We start from the raw sequence: 23,075 nt of genomic DNA, 5'->3' as shown, positions 1-23,075 counted from the left end.
ACGATAAAGGGATACCATCGACAACAGGACGCCTGCAATCCAATTTTTCTCTTTCATAAACACGGAGTTCAGCCTACTAGATTTTTCCTCACCTTGGAAATCCGATTAAACTGTTATCAGTCGTGCCACCTGCACAGCGCTGCTCCAACTTTAGTTACAGATACAAGCTTAATCCTTAACATGAGATATGTTACATGTGCAGTCGCAGAGGCCCCGATTCATTCAGAATCACTTGAAACCTCGGCTTTTGACTCAAGCAGTGACATTCTCTCAAGTACTCATCTGTTCCAATAATACATTTGCAGAAACTCGAGTAAATGGTGCAACAGAATTCACCATCATCTGAGCTACTGATATTTGCAGGATGGTGAAACACTGTCACCAAGTGGACACTTGTATACTACTACAATATTATTGTAAAAAATATGTATCACTGAAGGTCAAATCACATTAAACTGGGGTTATCACAGATCACAAAACCCACAGTTCAGTTTCGATCACGGGTTTTAAGTCAACGATCGGACCATTGTCACGTCAGTTGGGGGAACAAAAAACAAAAACTTTGCTTTCCTTTTTTTTTTTAAACACACTTAATAAGCAATGCAAATGAGGAACTTCTGTAGTCCTGATTGAAAACAAAGTGTCCAATATTTAAAATATTTCAAAATAAAATAATGCTCTATTAAATTGCAATATGAACAGTATCCGTGAATTTAAAAAAATGGAGCAAAGCTGAATCACTATAATTAACTGGGGGTTAGGGAAAAATCTGCCCAAATATTTATTTTAACATAGGACATGATTACTGGTTTCATCCACATTGCAAAATCTACCATAAAAAGGCAATTTTCATTGAATTTACACTTCCCCCGTGTCATCACATAAGTTCTTTGAAAGAGTCTTTGCTCAGAACTTTACTCGGCAACAAACAAAAGACTTCTTGGTTGCGCTATATCGCTTCGGGAACCGTTATGAGAGGCTTTCACTGAACTATTTTTTTTAAAGATATCATTTATTTTAATTTTTTATTTGCAATGTGAAAACATGATGAAAATCCTACAGCTCTGCCTCACCATTTTTAAGACTTCTGAAAAACTGATTTTAAGACATTTGAATAATTAAGGCCTTATTTTAGATTAACAAATTCAGTGTCTTTGAAGACATTTTAAGGATCCACATTAGCCCTGCACCTCCTCGCCCAAATTCATTCAGATCAATGGTTCTACAGAGCAGATGCTCGGAAAAAGTTGGGAATACTCGTCGTTTTCTGGAGCTCTGGACTTCCAGCCACCTCAGCTGCATCCGTATGTTCAGTGTGGCGCTCTGTTCAGTGGGCTCACAGCTGCACAGTGAAAATGCAACTTATACTTTCTTCAACTCCTGATGTTTTTGAGAGATTATTTTGGTGTTTTGACCCTGACATGGGCGGAGCCTACAGCAAACTGTAGTGGACCATGAGGTTGTTTTAAACATGAAAGCACAGTTGCATTCCCTCCACTCGTACTATGACTTCACTGCAACTGCATCAAAATTAAAGCGGTTACCCCTTTAAAATCAAGTCATCATGACATGAAATCACAGTATTACGCCAACATTTAAGTTAATCAAGTCCACATAGTACACCATTAAATGCTGTAGACCTGTATTGTTCAATTCCTCTTCAAAAACACCACAATCCTTTACTTTAACAGGTTTTGTGAATCACCACAAAAAGCTACACTCGTGGACCTGAATCAAAGGTGACCCAAAACTGTCTCTTTGGGCACAGAAATGTTGCAATTCATATAAAATGGGAAGATTTTTAAATTCACAGCATATCTACTCTTTTATTAACAAAAGTGACAAATGACTACCCCAGCGTGTGGTACATTACAGAACACACCAGCATAGACAAGGAGCGGAAAAAACACAACCCACTTCCAGGCAAGTAGATAAGAATCAGTCTTGCAACGAATTGTGGAAGCTGCGTTTAAGGCCCCGTCACACTTAGCATGAATGAAGCCGAATGTGGGGAAAAAGCCAATCTTCGAGGCGCAGCCGGGAGAGACGGATATTCAGCCAGCTGTGTATGAATGCCGTACGACCACTTAGAATGTGGGCGGATCCCGTCTCAACTGATTAGTGCACAACTGTGTGTATGAGTACGACTGCAGTCCAAACGTGGTTGGAACGCCGTACAAATACCTAGAATGCTGTCAGATTGCAGCAAGAATAAGAAAAATGCCCATCAAATGCCATACGGGTGCAATTCATTTGCACCCAAAGTCTGGTTGGAAGGCAAGCAAGGAGAGGGAATGGGGGACCAAGCGCTGTCTTCTGCTGTTTTTTTCAAGACGTGCCATTCCCATCATGTAAACCAGGTACTGTGATCATAGCAGTTCTGTTGTGCATGTAAGGGCAGTGATCAGATGATATGAGTTCATGCACGCACAGCGGGGCAATCAAATGTTAGTCTCATGCCTTTCCTCTCTCCAGGTTATTAGGTCAATGAGATGTCCACACTTTAGTTCACGCGTGTCCCGCCAATCAGTTAATGCCTTACGACATAGTGTCTGGACTTTGCAATCACGTGTTATGTGCCCTGACGTGCAGCAGGCCCTTCCACTGTCCGGCGCATCATATGGGATAAATATATCGTGGTGGACGAGGTAAGTGCCGTCAGCACTTGGCTGATGTAGCCATCTCATGGTGCTCCAAGGTTGACAGGGATTTTAATCACAGACTGCAGCCTGGCTGTTGTTCACTCTGTGCTGTGAGACACATCTGGAACCGGTCCAAAGGTGATTTTCTATTTTATTCATATTGTAATGGCTTGGCAACACAGCTGGAATGTCATTCCTCCTAAACAGTTCAATGGTGTATGGTATAATATGCATATTACAACTGTGACACACCGAACAGCTGCACTGTGCCGCAACGAGACTCTGGGATGCATTGACTCACCATGGGGCAGCGGCGCATCTGCACGTAGTGTTACAGCTATGATGATCATAATATTTCAAATACATTATCTAACGTATGGGAGGGAATGACAAGCTATCTGTAAGATAAGGTTTATTATGGATATAGCACCCTGTACAGATGTGTGCACTGCTCTGCGACTCTAAGATGCATTGACTCACAGCACATCTGAATGGGCTGTTACAGCTATGATAACAGAGTATTACAGATACATTATCTAACCCATGAAAGTAAATGACAATGTATCTGTGTATAAAGGTTTATTATGGATATAACACGCTGTTCAGATGTGCATGCTGCTCTGAGATGCATTGACTCGCAGTAACACATGATGCTTTCAGTTTGATTGCGCAATGTTCATGTCTAGTTCACGAGATGAATGTGTGCCACAGACATTCCACATAATATTTCCTTTACACACCCCGAACGGGATCCAGTGGAAGTGCACATACAGCTCATCCTTAGCACAATCGAGACATGCCAGCAGGATTTGACGTATCTGACCTTGGCGAATGTCTCTCGAGCGCGATCACACTGTTCTGAATGCTGTTTTGATGCCGTGAGAATATTTAGAACACAGTCACACTGCAGTCAGATGGCACATGGACTGCTGTTTAATATTTTTCCACTTCGACTGCACATTGAATGTTTGGGCAAAACATTTGGAGCGGTCGTACGACTGTGCCAAACTGTTTAGAATGCGCTCAGAATGCTGTCTGATGGCTGCGTATGCATCTCTGCACTTCCCAAATGTGGGTCAAATTTTCATTCGTACGCCATTTGGGCTCATTGAGCCTCTAGTGTGACAAGGGTGTTCCACTGCAAATCAAACATCTCAGTTTTTACAAAAAACAAACACATTGTTTTTTTTTTTTTGTCATTAATCGTGGTTCATCATAAATCCAGGTGGATCCTCTGGTGGCGTTTCAGGTTACATTTCTGGGTGAAGCGTTTGCCACAGGCCAAGCAGCTGTATGGTCTCTCTCCGGTGTGGACTCGCCGGTGGGCCTTCAGGTTGCTCAACTTGGTGAAGGAGCGGCCGCACAGCGAACAGCAGAACGGCCGCTCCCCTGTGTGTGTCTGCAGGTGGGCTTTCAGGTTGCTGGGGTGTGGGAAGCACCTCCCACACTGGCCACAGCGCAGCAGGTGCCTGGGCACAAGGTGAGGGTGAGAGTCCGGGTGGGACACGGGGTTGGCCTGATGGGAGTTTGCAGACTGTTGCTGGGATTTGAGGCTGACCCACGAGGCACCACTTCGGTTCAGTCCCGCGGCCTGTTTATCACCAAGGTGAACCCTGTGAACAGACAGCGGTGGCGGAGGAGGAGCAGTGGCTTTGGAAGTGGAGGGAATTCTGTTGAGGGGATTTAAGTTGACAGCCTGAGTGTGAGCTGCAGACAGCGCTGCCGTGCTGTTCGAGAGTATCTGAGGGGGCTTTTTAGCTGGTCGGTGGAGGTGCTGGACAGCAGCTTGCAATCTGACTCCAGGACTCACTTTGGAATGAATCTTTATAGCATCCTGCGCAGCAGCCTTCTGGGAAATCTGGTTCTGCTTGAATGTGTCTGAACTCACCACATTTCGCTTTACCGATGATGGGAAAGCTGCCATCCCAGAATCTGCCAGTTTTTTATTTTCCTTCGGTTCACCTTTCTCATACCTGTTCGAGTCAACAACAACCTCCCGCTTAATCGCTGCACTCCCCACCTTGCTGTTTTGCACTCCTGCTTTAGGAGGTCCCGGGGAGGACATCTGGTCTCGACTTGGGGTGGCCGGAACTTGAACATCAGCCAGTACAGACTTGGCAGGTTCGAGCTCCACAGACTTCTGAGAACTTGTGGTGTTTCTTGTGCCATACTCTGTATCTGGTCCAAGTGTGTGATTATGCAGAAATGCAGCTGTTGTGAGAGTCAGGCCGGGCCAGTCGGTGTCCATGGCCAAAGGTGGGACATTAGATGCTTCCGTCACAATATGCGTGTCCTCCTGGTCTTCCAGGAAGACGCGTGCTGTCAGCGGCCGGGAGTCTCTCTTCAGGACATTCCTTGGTAATTTGTCAGCATTTTCCTGGGTCTGTTTTGATTCCACATCTGTCGCCTCAGCACTGTGGGATTCAGTTTCTGCATCACCTTAACAAATGTACAGAAACAAGACTGAATTACGATTTCAAAACAGATACTCTGCAAAAGCATTTTAAGAACTATTATTTTGGATAGGGATGCACCGATCCACATTTTTTTCCACTTCCAATCCAATCCTGATGCCTGAATTTGGATATCTGCCGATAAGATACTATTCCAATACCAGAGCTCTGTTTGCATTAATATTATTATTATTAATATTAATATTATTATTATGGAGGAGGAGGGCGGACCATTTGGTCTTACTCACTATGCCAGGAAAGAAATGTTAGCAGACTGAAAATTAGTGGAACTAAATTTAGCAGAAGCTAATTAATCCCCTGATGGTTTTCAAAATTAGCTGACGTGATAATCCGCTAACGAAAAAGTTAGCTTCGCTAATTAGCAGAACTGTGCCCACCACTGCTCCTGTGCACCTCCCTAGGGAGGTGTTCCAGGTACGTCCATCTAGGAGGAGAGCCTGGAAAAGACCCAGATGGAGAAATTATATCTCCACACTGGCCTGGGAACACCTCGGGATCCACCAGTCTGAGGTGATTCATGTGGCTCAGGAAAGGTAAGATCAGGGTCCCCTGCTGGAGCTGTTGCCTCTGCCACCCAGTTTTTAATAAGCGGTTGAAGATGAGTGACTGAGACTTGGTTAAATTTGCACAGGTGTATGAAGATCTTAAGTTATTTGTACACTTTCTTTAAACCACTGGATGTCACTGTTGCCTACAGAAACATTCTGACACACTGCAGCAAAATATTCAGAGCTTCACCTGCCTGTGGTTGTTACACAAGTTGTGCAACGCATACAAAAAACAACAGTCAGTAATGAGCCAACGTTACGCAACATGATGCTCACCATCCAAGGTAACGCTCCATCCTCCCACATGAACAGAACAAAATGGTTTGTTCACCGCTTCTTCCTTCACATCCACTGTAGGGGTAACATCAAGTTCCTCCAGAACCTGCACAGCAGACAGAGGACAGAGTTTATGATGTTTTATTTGTACATGTTTCTATTAAGTATATTATGCACAGTTTCCATCATCTCTGGCCCTGTGTTAGTGTCGCGCACAGTTATGTTCACCTTGTTAAACAAATGTGATCCCGCTCTCATTTCATCTTTTCCATGTGTCCCCTCATAGGAGGGACAATGACAAGTAAACAGATTTCCTTGTGAATAGTAATTCCTATGTAATGATGTCACTTCTGGTTGTTTGTCTTCTAGTGAGATGTCTCAAAGACACATGAATACATTTCAATCAAATTTGGTGGAGACACAAGCTGCAATCCTTGGGTCAGGGAGTTTTGATTAGAATTCACCACATTTTCTGGAGTATCAGTGACACTTTTTTGTAACTGGTTTGGGATGTCTGGTAACTTGTACTCCAGTGTGACCTATATACTGAAAAATTACACATTTGTTATTAATAATAATTGTAATAACTGTTTTTGATGGGCTTTCCCAAGAATCGCAGCACGAAACACGTCACATTGCAAGAATAAAAGAACAAATGCCAATAATAAATGTAAATGACATCAATGCACAAACCTCCCAAATTAAACCGCTGATAATATAGAAAAAGGCACGACTTCTACTCTAGTGTGACTTGTGTTTTTTTCCTCTTAAAGAGGCATTTTTGGCAGGTGTGACTTACACTCTGGTCCTACTTATACTCCAGAAAATATGAGTCAGATGTGATTTGATGATTGCTGTTTTATGTTGTCTCCAGCTGGTTTCCATGTTATTACGCCAGACGCTGGTGAAGCAGTGAAAGTAGGGTGTTGTTTTCACTGCTGTGTGGGCATGTGCAAGATAACTCAAAAACAGGTAGACTGATTTCCTTCAAATTTGGAGGGAATATATTTAGAGATTGGTAGAATTTGGTGGACAAAGGTCAAAGAAAACATGATACAAAAACACTTTTTTGTATAAGTCAACAATGAAGAAGCCTAGATGGGTCATGTAAAGCATGTACTGATCAGCATATTATTTGTGATTGAATGGTATAATTGAATTCATAATGAAGTCATGTGATGAATTCATACTGTCAAGAACACCATTCGGCCCCATAAAAAAAAAAAAACATTAGTTTATCATCCCCGCCCGCATGCCAAAATCGGTCCGCATCAATTTTTACTTTGATTTTGGCCAATTTCATTGACAGCGGTACAGCTGGCGCAAGAACCGGCACGTCTGCTAGGTGGCGAGTATGCTTTGACTAAAGACAACCACAGTTGCTCCATGTTACTCACACACAGTATGCATGTTTATCACGCTACTAGCGTGCAGTACACTGACTGTATTCAACATGGAAAGAAGATTTATTTTAAAATTAGTCTATATTTTCAGTTCCTCACTTGGTATGCAAGTGTTGTATGTGTCGTTTTTCAGGTTTGAAATGACATTGTATTTACCTGTTTCTAAGAAAAATAAAATAAACAAGAGCAACATTTCTGATATACGCCAATCTGGAACTGGATCACCTCCAAAATTCAGTGGAGTCTTCCATGCCCTAATATCTATCTGCAGTGCAAATTTGGTGAGAATCCCTGAAGTAGTTTTGACATAACCCTTAAAAGCCCCCTTACCAAAAAGTAGTATATGCAAGTATGTTTCAAGTATACTTCTAGTTTACTTTTTATATACTTATCAGTACTATTTTTTGGTAAGGGCCTATAAATAGAAATCCTGAGTCCAAATCCGGATCCAGATCACCTCCAAAATTTAATGGAGTCTTCCATGGTTGGACATGTGTCTGTGGTGCAAATTTGGTGAGAATCCGTGAAGGAGGTTTGCGTAATCCTTCAAGGCCTATATAATGTGAAACGTAATCCAGAATCTGGGTCCAGATTCTGGATCATGGCCTAATATGTATCTGTGGTGCAAATTTGGTGTGAATCCATGCAGCAGTTTTGACATAATCCTGCTAACAGTAATCCTTCAAAGCCTAAATAAAGTGAAACTTGATCCAGAATCCCGATCTGGATCACTTCCAAAATTTAATGGATTCTTCCTTGGCCTATCATCTACCTGTGGTGAAAATTTTGTCAAAATCTGTGCAGTAGTTGTGACGTAGTCTTGCTGACAGACAGACAAATACATAAATAAAAGGCGATGATTTTATTATGTACTTGCACCACTTTTGTCTGATGTCAAGGATCATAAACTTTTTTTTTTTTTAATGGGGCCGTACAGACAGGTGTATATTTACTTGCACATGTACATTGTTCTAATTCTAATTAGCCCTCTGATGCCTTTCACTGGTTCTTTGGTAAACCAGCACCAAATCCAACTCGGTGAAGGACAGACAAGCAGAGCACTGCTGGTCCTTGGAGGAGGTGTGCACTCTGTGAATATAATTCTTATCTTAAATCAGCACAGAGTACTTCTGAGAAAGTGATGTCACCTACTTGTAGTTTCCTTGCAGGGCTGTGACTGGCTGAGGTCTTATCTGTCTCCATTGCCGACTCAGGTACGACTTCACAGTGACGACCTCTGCTCCACCTTTCCAAAGAATCACCCTCTTGTTTCACTCCACAACTACTCAGAACACCTAAAATAACAATAATTTAATGCCTAGGCAGATTTTTTTCTTAAATTTTTAAACCGTTTCTTCGTACACTTAAAATGTTTTGCTCCTTGTTGAATATCCAAAGTTTTTAGTTATTTTATTCACTCACTGTTTCTGCTTCTGGTTAACTGGTTAATTTCATCTCAGTTTGTTATCACTCGCCCACCTGAACAAAGCCTCCAAGGCCCTTAATCACCAAATCAAAGTTGGCACATGGGTAGTCTCTGTGAGGGCTAGTGTTACCATAGCAACAGTGGGTTGATTTGCATATTACTAACATCGTTGGGTCAATGAGGGCAAAATCCAACTTTAACTCATATATACAGACTATTTGATTGAGTTACGCACACAAATTACAGCTGACTCCAAGACACCCGCTCGGTATCAGAATGCTGACAGATCTCTGGTTGTTCTCACCATTCTGGGATTCCGTTATTATGTCTTCTGCAGCGTTAGCAGACAAATCCACATCATCCTCCGCACTGACACACCTCCCAGGTCCTCCCAGTTTCCTCTTCGCCCACTGCAGCTGCATCCTCAGAGACTCCACCTCCTGGTTCCTGCGCCTCACCTCTTCCAGAAAACCGTCCTCCACCAACCTGGTGACCTCGAACATGGCTGTTTTCACCACACTCTCCATGACATCGGACAACTGCGTCTGAAATGTCACAATCAGGGCGTCCAGCTCCGCCATGGTGCAGCCGGTCACCGTCTAATCTCTGCTGCACAACTAGATAACAACTCTGCTGCTGGGGGTTAAAAGTCCAGCTTATGGAAAAGTTCACTCCTTGTTGATGGAACGCACAAGAACTAAATGTTCCTGGAGTGTAAACGTTAATAATTAGTACAGCTGGTTTCAAAATCCCAAACTAAGCCAAGCAGCTAACGCTGTGTTAGCTTAGCATCGCAAGCTAATAACCTCACAACTAAAATATCGAACATTATTAGTCTGTGTGAAGCATTTTTTTTCCTATACAGCTAAGACAATAATAACTATGTTTAAACGTGTGACAGCTTTTAAAGCAAGTGAAATTCGTGTACAAAAACCACTTAGCCAAACAAACTGTGCTACAGTCGCTGATAATCCTTGTTTTTGCTCGTGATGTCACCAGAAACGCACGACGGAAGCCCGGAGGAACGCAAGGCCAAAACGAAACGCGTTTTTTGGTGAAACCGATAGGTTGCGCCAAAACGGTTTAAGTTCCTCCGCGGTGGCAATCGTGCATGCGCGTCAAGGGTCTGTTTGTAGGAAACTGAAAACGAAACTTGGCACAAAACGTTGATTAATAAATGTGAATAATTTAGTGAGCGCGGAGCTTTGTACTCAGATCACAATGTGCAGAGACGTAGTGCGCCAAATAAGGAATTTGGCGCGTTCTGTGTTTGTAAGCACGAGCCGATCGCTGCTCCAACCACCAACTCAACACCAAAACGAGCACGCGCGAGAGAGAGAGGGGGTGGGGGGAAGACAGTGGGAGGGAGGAAAAAGAAAGAAAAAGTTGGAAAGTATGGAAATGCACATTTCAAAAAAATGCAGCAATTCTTCCATTTACTTTTATTTCATTGCAAATTATATGAATCAGAAATATTTCATAATTTTAAACATTTCCTGATCAACTTCATTTCATTAGGTACGTGATAAACAAAAAAATTAAGTTCAAGGAATTGTAACATAAATTGTGCGGTTGGCCAGAGCCTTCAAATGATTTGTTCTATGTCACATATGAAGAAGGCTATGAGCATGTGAAGGTCGGAAGATCTTGGTAATTTATGTCTGCATGAGCTGTGACCCCTGTCTAATTATTATCTCATTTAAATGTGTGCTCTGCAACGATCTGTCATATAAACACTGTTTTCTGACAGTAGTTTCCGAGCTAAAAAAAAAAAAACGGCTAATTCGCCATGTCCGCCATCTTGACATCGGTGTTGCGGATCATAAAAATATGCTTGCGAAGTCTTCGATCACCACCAAACTTCACAGAAAGGTACATAATCACATGAATTACATGTATTTGAAAGCCAATCTTACTCACCTTTACGAGCGAATGTTTTCAACGCAATTTTTCAATTAAATTTTTCACGGAATTTCCTAAGTTCTACTCGTCACAGGAATGCCATTTGAAAATGAGATTGGGGGGTCATCTACATCATCAAATAGGGAGATTCCCGATTGTCAAAAAATAAATGCATTCTGAGAAGCGCAAACTCAGCACTCGCAAGCCAGGTGCAGCTGATACAGCCACAGCAGCGGACGCCATTTTTAGGTCATACACGTGTATCCATTCCTGCATTTAAGGACTGCAACACATTCCAGAAACAGTTGGGACACTCAAGCATTTCCACTTTGTAATGATGCAGTTTTTCCTTACGGCACTTAGACATTTTGGCACACAAAGCATTTCAGGTGTTATTTTGTCCCATTCTTCCCGCAAACAAGGTCATTGTTCTTGGGGGCAGGCCAGTCCAGTTCCCATATCCTTTCTTCCACAGCCATGCCCTGTGTGTGTGTGTGTGTGTGTGTGTGTGTGTGTGTGTGTGTGTGTGTGTGTGTGTGTGTGTGTGTGTGTGTGTGTGTGTGTGTGTGTGTGTGTGTGTGTGTGTGTGTGTGTGTGTAGAATGGTTTTACACTATATTTTAAAAAAAAAATGCATGGACATACCTGGATAAGATCATCATCTTGAAGGCAGTACTGCTCCCATTTTTTTCTTCTTTTAGTCTTTAGGCAATACACTAAAATAGATTTATCTTGTCCCCATTCTTTTTTTTAGATTACTTTGTGTTCTGCAGTTTTATTTCAAAAGATATGGCAACAGGAACAGTTCATCTTTGGTAATATAAAGAGGCATCCAAACAAAAAATAAAACCTTCATTAAAGGGCAAAAACCATAAATAATTCATGGCCTGTGGTTCCTATAGTTTTTCTACGGAGGACCAGCTGCTAAGTCCCTGTTTCCAGCTCTTTTGGAGGTCAGTTACAGTAAAAAAAAAAAAAAAAATTAAAAAAATAATAATAATGAAAAAAAATAGTACATCAGTCACATCATGCCGACCTTTGTTGAATAAACCCAAACATAACATATAAAGTTGCATTTTACTAATTTATTGAGCAATTGTTTCCTTTAAACAGTAACATTTTTTTATGTTTTGCATTGCTTAAAAGAAAAAGAAAAAGAAAAACTGCACCAAGCAAGAGAACTTCATGAGCAAAAGTGCAGAAAGTCTTTATCTTAACAATTCACATTCTGTGCTTGAGTTTTGGAAAAAAAAGTGCATATGATGCAACTATTAAATAAAAATAAAACTGCCATATCAGTCTTTCACACACTTCAGCACATTTGAATATTTGTCCATTTGCAAGAAAAATCTGCCCAGAAACTAATTAGGGCTAACTATCAGAATTGTCATGTTCAAATGACATCTAGCGTGTTCTTGCATAATAAGTGCAGGAACCTTAAATGTTATGTAGGAACAAAAGTGCATCTACATTTTCTGGATTGAGCGTGGAACATCTCTCCTCAACCAGTCTCCCAGCAACACCAAAACTATGCTCAGGAGTACTTACTGCTGCAATTGCCAACAGCCTCATGGCAACTGGAACAAGCCAGTAAGGAACCACGACTTGCACATGGTTACTGATGTACAGTGAGGAACCGCAACCTGCACATAGTTACTGACATACAGTGAGGGACCGTGACTCACACATGGTTACTGATGTACAGTGAGGGACCGCAACCTGCACATAGTTACTGACATACAGTGAGGAACCGCAACCTGCACATAGTTACTGACATACAGTGAGGAACCGCAACCTGCACATAGTTACTGACATACAGTGAGGGACCGTGACTCGCACATGGTTACTAATGGACAGTGTGGGGCCGCAACCCGCACATGGTTCCTGACGTACAGTAAGGGACAGTGACCCGCACATGGTTACTAAGGTAAAGGACAGCGACCCGCACATGGTTACTGATGTACAGTGAGGAACCGCGACTTGCACATGGTTACTGATGTACAGTGAGGAACCGCGACTTGCACATGGTTACTGATGTACAGTGAGGGACATCGACCCGCACATGTTTACTGACGTACAGTGAGGGACATCGACCCGCACATGGTTAGTGATGTACAGTGAGGGACATCGACCTGCACATGGTTACTGACGTACAGTGAGGGACATCGACCCGCACATGGTTACTGATGTACAATGAGGGACATCGACCTGCACATGGTTACTGACCTACAGTGAGGAACCGCGACTTGCATATGGTTACCGATGGATTTATTTAGTCTCTTCTTGTATTGTTCCTTCTGTGACATGTTTGTTATTGTTGCACTATGTTTTTTGTTGGTACATGCTTTCATATTTTTCCCAATTTTATGAATTAATTGGCAATATTTATAGTATACTCCATGTAAATAAAGATTATGTAATTTGAGAGAGAGAGACCTGAAGGATTCCCCCCACAGTCCTTCTGCTGTTGTCACTGGACTTGACACTCTGCGTCCCTTGTGGCCAGGATCCGGTTCACCATCTTCCAATCAAGAATGTACTGGACTGTAGCAGTGATATAGTGTGTCGGTCCTCTCCTGGTGGTCTCTCGTCTGCATTAAACCAATTCTGTATGTTATTAGCCCTCAAATTATTTTACATGTAGAACAGATGACCAATTTAGAATATTGAGCATTTAAATAGTTTAAAAATGGAGGGAAAAAAAGAGATCTAGTGCTAGAAAATCTATAGATCATAGACTACTGCGTGATATCAAGGTAAACATTTTTGTATTACAAAATAGTGCGGTGTAACGTACCTGAGCTCCTCCATCACCAGTTGTTTTATTTTCTCGTGCTGTCCTTCAGGATGGCGGGAGATGGTGCGTGCACATGGCAGCACGTCTTCCACCTGCACCTTACCTCCATATTTGACTCTACTGCAGCGTTGATGATCCTTTCCCCTCAACCACAACAAAGGCTCTTAAATCTTGGCTGCACATGTGAGCAGCCAAGTCTTTCATCAGCAACTGTAAATGGTAATCAAACCATTCCAATTGTATCTTTCTGAACTCTTCAACATCAAACTCCATCGTGTCAGTATTTACAATGTGCTTTAGCGATAATAGGTGAAGTTGCTCCAAAACTTTTAAGTTTCATACATATATATTATGGCCACTCTTAAAACTTCAGTTATCTTTATAATTTTATTTCTGGTAAATTTTAGAATTGATTTAGATGAGATATACTCATTATCTCACAGGAATATATCACAATTATCTGGGAACTACTTTTTGCGCAGGAATTTATCAAACACGTTGGCCACGGGCGTGTACTAACACAGAATATACAGAAACTGTATATTGTTGTTCAGCCAAAATGAAAGCATCCATTGCCTGAGCTAGTGGCGTGCATAAGGGTATGGGAAAGTGAAGGCCAGAAGCACTGTTGCCTTCTGGGCAGTGTAGTTCCTTTGACTTGCTTTACAGTGTAGGCTTACTGAGGACCAGATGTCTATGTGGCATGGAAGGTTTGTGATAGAAAATTGTAAATCATAAAGCCTCTATCACACCAGGCTTACATAGAGTTGCGTAATGTGGTGTACCGACAACGCTGAGCTTACACTGCCCCAAGTTGGCCTTATGTGGCAATACACTGAGGGACGCAAAGGGGTCCATGAAATGGACGCAAAAAATTTAACATAATTTTTTTTTTTAGTCAATTTTAGCGTAGAGCACTGGATGCAGAAAGTACGTAGTTTTTACGCAAGTCTATGCAATACTATGCTACTGTACACCACACCTATGCAATTGCATGCTACCCAATGCCATTTTATTCATCCCGCTGTACTCCATCATTGTTGCTAGACTTTATTATTCCTGGACTGCAAGACTGCTTTAATTACCACAAAATGCCATAAAGGAAAGGCAGAGGTCATGGCCGAGGCAAAAAATGTTCTCCTGTTCCTTCTTCACATGCTTTCAGTGATAATAATGAGGAATCACCTGCACCACCATCTGAACATAGTGATGCAACTGGCAGTGAAGCTTCAAAACCACAGAAGAAGAAGAGGCAGTCCATTGTAATTCCAGCAGCAGCAATGTGTTCTGGACAGCAGGCAGGAGTGGAGAGAGAGGCAGAAGGCTAAGTTTATATAGTGGCAAAGGGCTACATACGTTGCAGTAAATATACAATAAGCAACCATACGCAACCACGCACCACGGTACACCAGCCTATGCATAACCTACGCAGGGACTATGCCAATTTTGGGCATACTCGATATGCAGCACAACACAACTCTACGTAGGCCCGGTGTGAAAGGGGCTGATGTGTGTTCTGTAAATCTGAGAAAAGCCCTGAGATCAAACATTTTGTTTGTGCACCTCGACCACAGAGCTGTGACTGAAGTACTTAGGCAATTAATTACTTTGTGTTTTAGAATTTTATTAGATTTTGATCATGTTTTACAGATGTTTTCACTTGGAGGCTAATTTACTTATTTATATTTGAATGTCATAAAACAAAAACATGTAAAGACCCAAAGAGGCCTTTTCTTTTTGAAATAAAGTTTTTTTTTTTTTTTAAATGAGGTGCTTCTGACATATGCATAAGGAGATTTTTTTAATCTAACTTGAAAACAGCTTCCTTTCCCTTATATTTACCAAAAAAAAAAAACCCCAAAAACTAAAAACCTAAAAAATAAAACCCAGGTGTTTGTAATCTGTTTACCTAATGTAGTGCTGAAAATACAAAGAAGCAACTGGCAATTAAAATGCCACTTTTAGTATGAACATCATTTACAGAAACAAATCATTTTCATCTGTTACACACTCAACATGTGTCCTGTAAAAAGCAGCAATGAACAAAAACAAGACTTAAAATCATAAATGAACTGTTGTATTGCGCTTTTTAGGACATTGTTCATATCAACAGAAAACAGTGGAGTATAAAGGGGAGGGGCTTCATATTGGGAAGCAAACAAACACGATTTGATCAAAAAGCATTGGTTTCATGATGGTTTTCGAGGCTCCTCATCCACTTTTAAAATCTAAAACCCCTTTAGCTCTGTAGGTCTGTCACATGTTTGCGCTGATGTGATTTAAGATGATCCAGGCGTTTAAAGCTGAGGCCACACACGGCACAGCAGTATGGTCTTTCCCCAGTGTGGGTGCGCTGATGAACCTTTAATATGTCCGCTCGGGTGAAACTCTTCTCGCACATGGTGCACCGATGAGGTTTCTCCTGTGTGTGAATTCGTTGATGCAACTTGAGATTCCACAAACGACTGAACTTGTTGCCGCACACTGTGCAACAGTACGGTTTGTCACCTGTTTGGCCACATTTGTGCGTCTTCAGGTTCGAGAAGGAAGGAAAAGTTTTGCCACAACGGCTGCAGAGGTGAAGCCCCAGCCCAGAGTGAACCTTCTGGTGGACTTTGAGGTTACAGGCTTGAGTGAAGGTCTTGTCGCACTGGTTGCAGGAGTAAGGCGGCCCTTCTCCGGTGACCTTGTGAGTCTGCCTGTGGGTGTTGAGGGAGGCTGAATCGGAAAAGGACATGGAACACTGGTTACAGCTATGCCGCCTCCCTCCTCGCCCTCCTGCATGATGCTGAACCTTCTCACCCACATTCATGGTATCATTGTAAGTAACAGAAGGCCCGTACATACTCTCTGTGTCTCCCATCCGAATGCCCTGACCCCGGAAACTCAGTCTGTTGCCTGAATCAGCAGACACGTGTTCAGGGTACAAGTTGCTCGGGTCCTGTAAGTACCCTTCCTCATTGATCAACAGGCAACTGAACTGTCCGCTCGCATCCATGTTTGTCCTTGAAGCTGAAACTGCAGGTGAGTCCACTGCACCTCTTCGATGCCGCGGGTTACCTGTTTGGTAATCGTGATGCGCACCTCCTTCCGGTGCATCCATATCCCCCTCATAGTGACCCATGTAACTCAGATCCTCACCTACATTAGGTGGTGAGCCTTGTAAGCCATCCAGGCTGCCCATATCGATCATGTTTGCGTCTTCATAATCCGTCTTATCAAAACCACCTAAGTCTTCCATGCTGTATCTGTTCTGGTAAAGGGGTTCAGCTGTATCACCACCTTGCCGGGATCCTGTTCTCTGGTCAAAACCACCTTCCCAGTTCATCTGGAACTTATGGAGCTTCTGGTCATTGAAATGTTTACTGGGCCCAGGAAGACCAGATGTGTCTGTTTTATACCAAATTAAAGAGGACAAAAAAATAACTTCAGTTGGAATATAAATACAGGATTTGCAGTAACCTAACTGTCAAACAATCAGAGTTATTGTCTTAAAATGGCTTTCATGTCATTTCAATTCAATTTCAATTTATTTTATATTACATAGCACCAAATCACAACAAAGCTGCCTCACGGTGCTTCAGACAAGTAAGGTCTAACCTTACCAACCCCTAGAGCAAGCACACAGGTGACAGTGGTAAGAAAAATCTCCCTCTGATGATAACATTTAGCTTGTGCATCATGTTTATCCTGTAATGCAGCAGTGATCTATTTCTTTTCACATTCTTACAAAATTTGTTCATGATGGGAAAATGTGCTTCCTGTACAGTTTTCTTCATAAAGTGCTCACCGTCCAAACTTACACCCCATCCTTCCTGCGACTCACTGGCATCTGGAGTGTTCTGCGAGGTTTCCTCCTTCAGCAGTCGATCCAGCTTTTCATCTTGTGCACAGGGGGACTGGCAGCACAAAGTCAACACAAATACAGTTAAAACCACTCCAAACAAAACCAAAACATTTGTATACATAAGCTTTTTCCCCCGATTGCATCACTAATGTCCTTCCTTATTAAAGCTACAGTGTGCGCAGCCATTCCACTCTGTGCACAACTGATGAAATCTGATCTCTGAAGATTGGCAGAGTAAGACCCGATTAGCACTCGGGTGGGAGACAGTTGAAACAGTCTGAACTGTTTGCATGAGGACTGCGGCTTTCAGGTGTTGAGTCAATCAATGGACAGCATCAATGGACATATTTCGACTCATGATTAACTTACAAGAAACGTGAGTCAACAATAGCATAACCTACAACTTATGGCCCGTGTATGCGGGACGTATCAGCCATACACTGGCATGCGGCAAAAATATTGTGCATGCCCAAAACATTTTGACGTACTCACCGTATTACAACCCCTGGCAAAAATTATGGAATCACTGGCCTCAGAGGATGTTCATTCAGTTGTTTAATTTTGTAGAAAAAAAGCAGATCACAGACATGACACAAAACTAAAGTTATTTCAAATGGCAACTTTCTGGCTTTAAGAAACACTATAAGAAATCAAGAAAAAAAGATTGTGGCAGTCAGTAACGGTTACTTTTTTAGACCAAGCAGAGGAAAAAAATATGGAATCACTCAATTCTGAGGAAAAAATTATGGAATCGTCAAGGTGTGACAGGGGTGTTAGGAACACCAGGAGCTGTTCATGTATATCTCCCAAAGAACTAGAGTCGTATCAGCAAGGGCATAAGACATAAAACTTGTGCAAACTGGTAATGTGAATACAGTAGCTATGGGATTTGCTGTGGCGATTTCAAGCAAATGGTACAAGCAAAAAGACAAAAAAATTATAATATTAAATAAATAAAACAAAGCTACAATGTATAAGATTTAGTGCCATCTATTGGTGAAGCTGCTATGCTGCAAATTACAAAAGACTGAGTTACAGTATGTCCCCTCTGGGCTCCTGTATCAACATGGCGGTGCTACATAGCGGTGTCCATGAGGGTGATATGAAGGACTTATTCTAAGCTCATGGCGACATATCATTTCATTGTTGCAGGTTATTTATTATACACTAATGAACAGATGGTTATGAATGCTAAATTTAATTTCTGCTAACAAACGCCTCAAAATCCTGCACATTGCATGATTTAAGGGTGTTTATATTGTTATAATTATGAAATGCTGAGGCTTAATCAGGACTTGCATCCTCATATGCACAAGCCCATTTCCAAATAAGTTGAGACAGTGTAAAATGTAAATGAAACCACAATATGATGATTTGCAAATCACTGAAAAGCTAAGTAGCAGCATGGTGGCTTAATGGTTAGCACTGTTGCCTCACAGCAAAAAGGTTATGGGATTGATTCCCACTTGTGGCCTTTATGTGTGGAGTTTACATATTCACGTGGGCTCCTCCCGGGTGTCCCGGCTTCCTCCCACATCCAAAGACTTGCAGGTTAGGTGGACTGGAAACTTTAAATTGTCAGTAGGTGTGTGTGCAGGTGTGAATGTGTTTGTTTGTCTATATGTGGCCCTGCGACAGACTGGCGTCCTGTCCAGGGTGAACCCTGCCTCACACCCTGTGACAGCTGGGATAGGCTCCAGTCCCCCATGACCCTTAATTGGAGTAAGCGGTTGATGCAATACACCAGTGAAAATGTGTGGTTCTGGCTCAAATAATTCATCTATCTGATAAAATTACCCCTGCAACGGTGAATGACACTAAACATAGTATATCTTTGTATGCAGACAATGTCCTTTTATATGTGGGGTCTGTCCAATCCATCCCAAATATTTCTAGCTATTTTCAGTAGTGTCAGTGATATATCAGGATTATAAGATTAATTGGGATAAGTCTGACTTTTTGCAAATAAATATTTCTTGAAAAAAATCAAGTATTCTCAATATAATAATAAATCATTTCCTATTAATTCTACACGAGCTGACTTATATTAGACATAATTAAAAGAAGAAAACTGTTGCATTTGTTGGATCCAAACTTACCCCATAGTTTAATCACTCCAGACAAACTTATTGAAATAAAATCGTGAAGCCGCCTTCTCATACCTGCTGTGCCTTTGCACTTTTGGTCTCTCGTTTTGCCTTGTCCGCTTCATGGTGAGGTGTCTCTGTGTCTGGGCCCTGGACACGACTCATTTCTTCTTGCAGGACACACTCCTGTTTGAGAGTCTTCTCTGTAGAACAGGCAGGATTGTGTAATGTTCCTTTTTTAACTGTGGCAACTCCAAATTGTAGTTTAATGGTCAACAGAGATGAGAAAACCATTGGTCCTTCTCTACCAAATAAGACTAGGAACTGACGTGAGAAACTAAAACATCTGAGTAGTCCTCTTTGTTTCCACAAGAGAAAACGAACCATTAAAATTCAGCTAATTCAACCAAGAACAGTAACTTTTTGTGAGAAATCTTCTTCCCGTGCATCAAAAGAACAAAGACGTCCTTGTAATTTTTATGACTTACAGCAGCAATTTTCTGAAATCTAAATGCTTCTTGTAAAAGAGCTGTGCTGAGATAGAAGGGAAACTGCTGAATCTTGCTCTGTGAACCAGGAGCAGCCAAGATGATTATGTTGAACCAGTCAGCAACACTGTTACACTCACCAGCCACTTTATTAAGTACACCTTGCTACTGCCTTCAGACATGCCGAAATTCTTTGTGGCACAGATTCAACAAGGTGTTGGAAACATTCCTCAGACATGTTGGTCCATATTGACATGACTGCATCACGCAGTCACCCATTCAACCAGTCTGCCCATTCTCCACTGACCTTTGACATTAACAAGGCATTTTTGCCAACACAACTGCTTTTCACTGGATACCTTCTGTTTTTGGTCCCTTCTCTGTAAACTCCAGAGATGGTTGTGGGTGAACATGTCAACAGATCAACAGTCTGAAATACTCAGACCAGCCCATCTCGCACCAGAAACATGCCACATTCAAAGTCACTTAAATTTCCTTTTTTCCCCATTCTGATGCTCGGTTTGAACTTCAAGTCATCTTTACCATGTCTAGATACCTAAATACATTGAATTGTTGCCATGTGATTAGCTGATTAACTATTTGTGTTAAACAATTGAACAGGTGCACCTAATAAAGTGGCTGGTGAGTGTATTGGTCCGTCAGAAAGTATTCCTGAACAGGAATTTTCTGCAAGTCCAAATCTATATCCTGTACATCTCATCAAACAAAGGCTTAAATTCCTAAAAGGCTTCATAGATTCTTAGTGTTGGGAGCCACTAACAGACAACAGCACACTGCCGAGAAGCGGCATTCTGCTCCTTGAGTTGGGTCATATAAGTTGTGATATAAATGGGCTGCACCAAGTAAAATGACGCCCCAGTTGTCACCCAGTATTGCAAATGTATTTGGCCATTGTTGGTTATACAGCACCGCATCCACACCATGAACTGCAATAAGGACAGCACCCACTGTTTTTAAATTACCCAACGTCTTAACCTTAACCCTAACCATAGGTTTTGAGCTTGAACAGCTTTGACACCATGATGCCCTGATTTATCTTGCAATAATCATGGTGGTTTCTTATTGAATGCTGTACAAAGTGGTGGAATATAGGGCCACAGCAGTAGCCACTTTGACTTTGTCTATGTTCTCACAGCAGATGAAGAAAGGGTTAGAGTGATTACAATTACTGGATCTGAAATGGGGCAACGCACCTATGGTCTAACCTGCTTGGGCTCACTGAATGAGCCTTTTTCCACACATGAAGCCTCATTGTATTTGGCTTAGTGTGGCGACCAACACTTGGAACTGCTTCTGAGTTTGAAAAAGCCACCAAGCAGCTATAAACTGATTCGTTAAACTGATCTTTGTAGTTATTATCATGTAGTAACACAATAGAAACACAGTCATGGTAAGTTTTTGGGTCATGCTGCAACGTGACCCAAAAAATGTCTGCATTGCTACACAATACTTTACTGTTAACCTAACTTAGGCACTATCTATTTAAAAATCATCCCTCAAATCCGATGACTTGTGCCTCCAACCATTGGTATGTGATTTGGAACTCCACTGGTCTTGCAAAAATATGTTCGATTCAGGTTTAAGTGATGGTTGTGTGGACTCAAGTCAAACTCACGTGTCTGTGTTGGTCTGGGTTTGTCCTCGATGGACACTCGTCCACAGTCGATACATTTGCCCCTTTTGTCCGCTTCTCTCTCCTTTCGTCGACTTTCAGACCACTTCAGTCGACCCTTCAGGGACTCGACCTGTTCCCGGCACCGAGTGACCTCTTCCAAAAAGCTGTCCTCCACCAGCCGAGTGATCTCGTACATGGCAGCCTTGAAGACGGTTTCCATGACACCGGAAAGTTGGGACTGAAACGCAGCGATGGTCTCGGACATCGTGCCAAAAAAAGCAACAGCCACCTTTACTAACTGATCCCAAATCAGCAAAAAACGATCCCCGATCCCTTACGTTATCGAAACGTACACTGTATGAATGTTGTATCCACGTTTTGTTATTGTCTAGACATAAATCATAAAGAATATAACGGCAAGCATCAGGAAAACTAGCTTGCTATAGTAGGTTTTATTCTTTTTTTTTCACAGAATGAGCTACATTTGAACGTTTAAGTTAACCTACCCTGTTTAAGAAGACGCTAGGTTTGAAAGTACTTGAGTCTCGATGGCATATTGTTTTGTTAAAATAATATTATTATTGTACAAAATGTTTTCAGCAAATGCGTTTCCTCTCGAATCCGTAAACAAATGTACTTCCGGTATGGGTAGCACAATGGGACAATTTTCATTAACGCGCGTCTAAGTGGCCGTTTTTAACTGCAATAAAAGCACAACAACGACGATACGCGTGTTTTTGCTATATTAAGTCGTCAGGATTGTAAGGCTACAACGTTGTAAATGTATTGCGCAAGTACTGATCTGAGTGGTTGTTTTTTAAACTGAAGAGACTGCTTCGGAACATGCTTCGAAACAGTAGGTTCGGCACCATAGTGGGGGAGGTATATTTTCGATATGCTGAAACGTCCCGATTGAGTAATAATAATTATATCTTTTTATATTCTCTTTTTTTTTTTTATTTGTCCTGTTTCATGTGTATATTTATGGACCTTGAGTCTGCCATTTAAAGCTTCAATCAATAATAATATGCTAATAACAGTAAGTCCCTTAGGCTGCTCCTTTGTTTTTTTCACCGTCACCACATGTTGAATTGGCATAAGTTTTACGCCAGATTCCCTTCTTGATGCAACTCCATTGGGGTGGGATTTAAACCAGGAACCTGCTGTACTGAAACCAAGCACACTAACCACTTGGACACATGAACAAACGTCCGGTTTCCCAGGACATGTCCTGTCCTGGCTGTCCTATTGTTTTTTGTTTGTTTGTTTTTTGACAGTGATGAAAATGTCGTCGTTTTCACTGTTTTTCATCTTTGACCATCTTTGAGTAAACTTTAAGTGTCTTTTGAGTATCACATTGCCGGGCCGAGTGTCCTGGTTTTCGGTATACTTTGTGTATAAAAGCATCGGCAGCAGAAGCCCCCATTTTTAAATGTTGCAGTATTTATTTTGCTTATGTATGCATGTATGTATGTGTGCTGTGATAGACGCGTCCTGTCCAGGCTGTACCCTGGCTCACGCCCTGACTGCTGGGATAGGCTCCAGCCCCC

The 23,075-nt window shown here is 41.9% G+C and overlaps 1 protein-coding gene across 1 annotated transcript; it reads right to left on the bottom strand.

Moving 5' to 3' along the window:
* Nucleotides 1–2,952: 2,952 nt before the first annotated feature.
* On the bottom strand, nucleotides 2,953–22,208 carry LOC117526671. Its single transcript, XM_034188724.1, has 8 exons — nucleotides 21,526–22,208; nucleotides 19,477–19,604; nucleotides 17,258–17,366; nucleotides 15,710–16,857; nucleotides 9,074–9,368; nucleotides 8,496–8,638; nucleotides 5,941–6,046; nucleotides 2,953–5,081 (listed from the first exon to the last, which is right to left on the bottom strand). Exons 1-8 carry the CDS (start codon nucleotides 21,788–21,790, stop codon nucleotides 3,856–3,858), a joined length of 3,420 nt encoding a protein of 1,139 aa, XP_034044615.1. The 5' UTR covers nucleotides 21,791–22,208; the 3' UTR covers nucleotides 2,953–3,855.
* Between the last annotated feature and the right edge of the window lie 867 nt (nucleotides 22,209–23,075).

The sequence above is a fragment of the Thalassophryne amazonica genome, chromosome 15, assembly GCF_902500255.1.
Source record: "Thalassophryne amazonica chromosome 15, fThaAma1.1, whole genome shotgun sequence".
Lineage (NCBI taxonomy): Eukaryota > Metazoa > Chordata > Actinopteri > Batrachoidiformes > Batrachoididae > Thalassophryne > Thalassophryne amazonica.
Note: the sequence above shows the minus strand (reverse complement) of the source record. Positions and strands in the feature narration are given on the sequence as shown.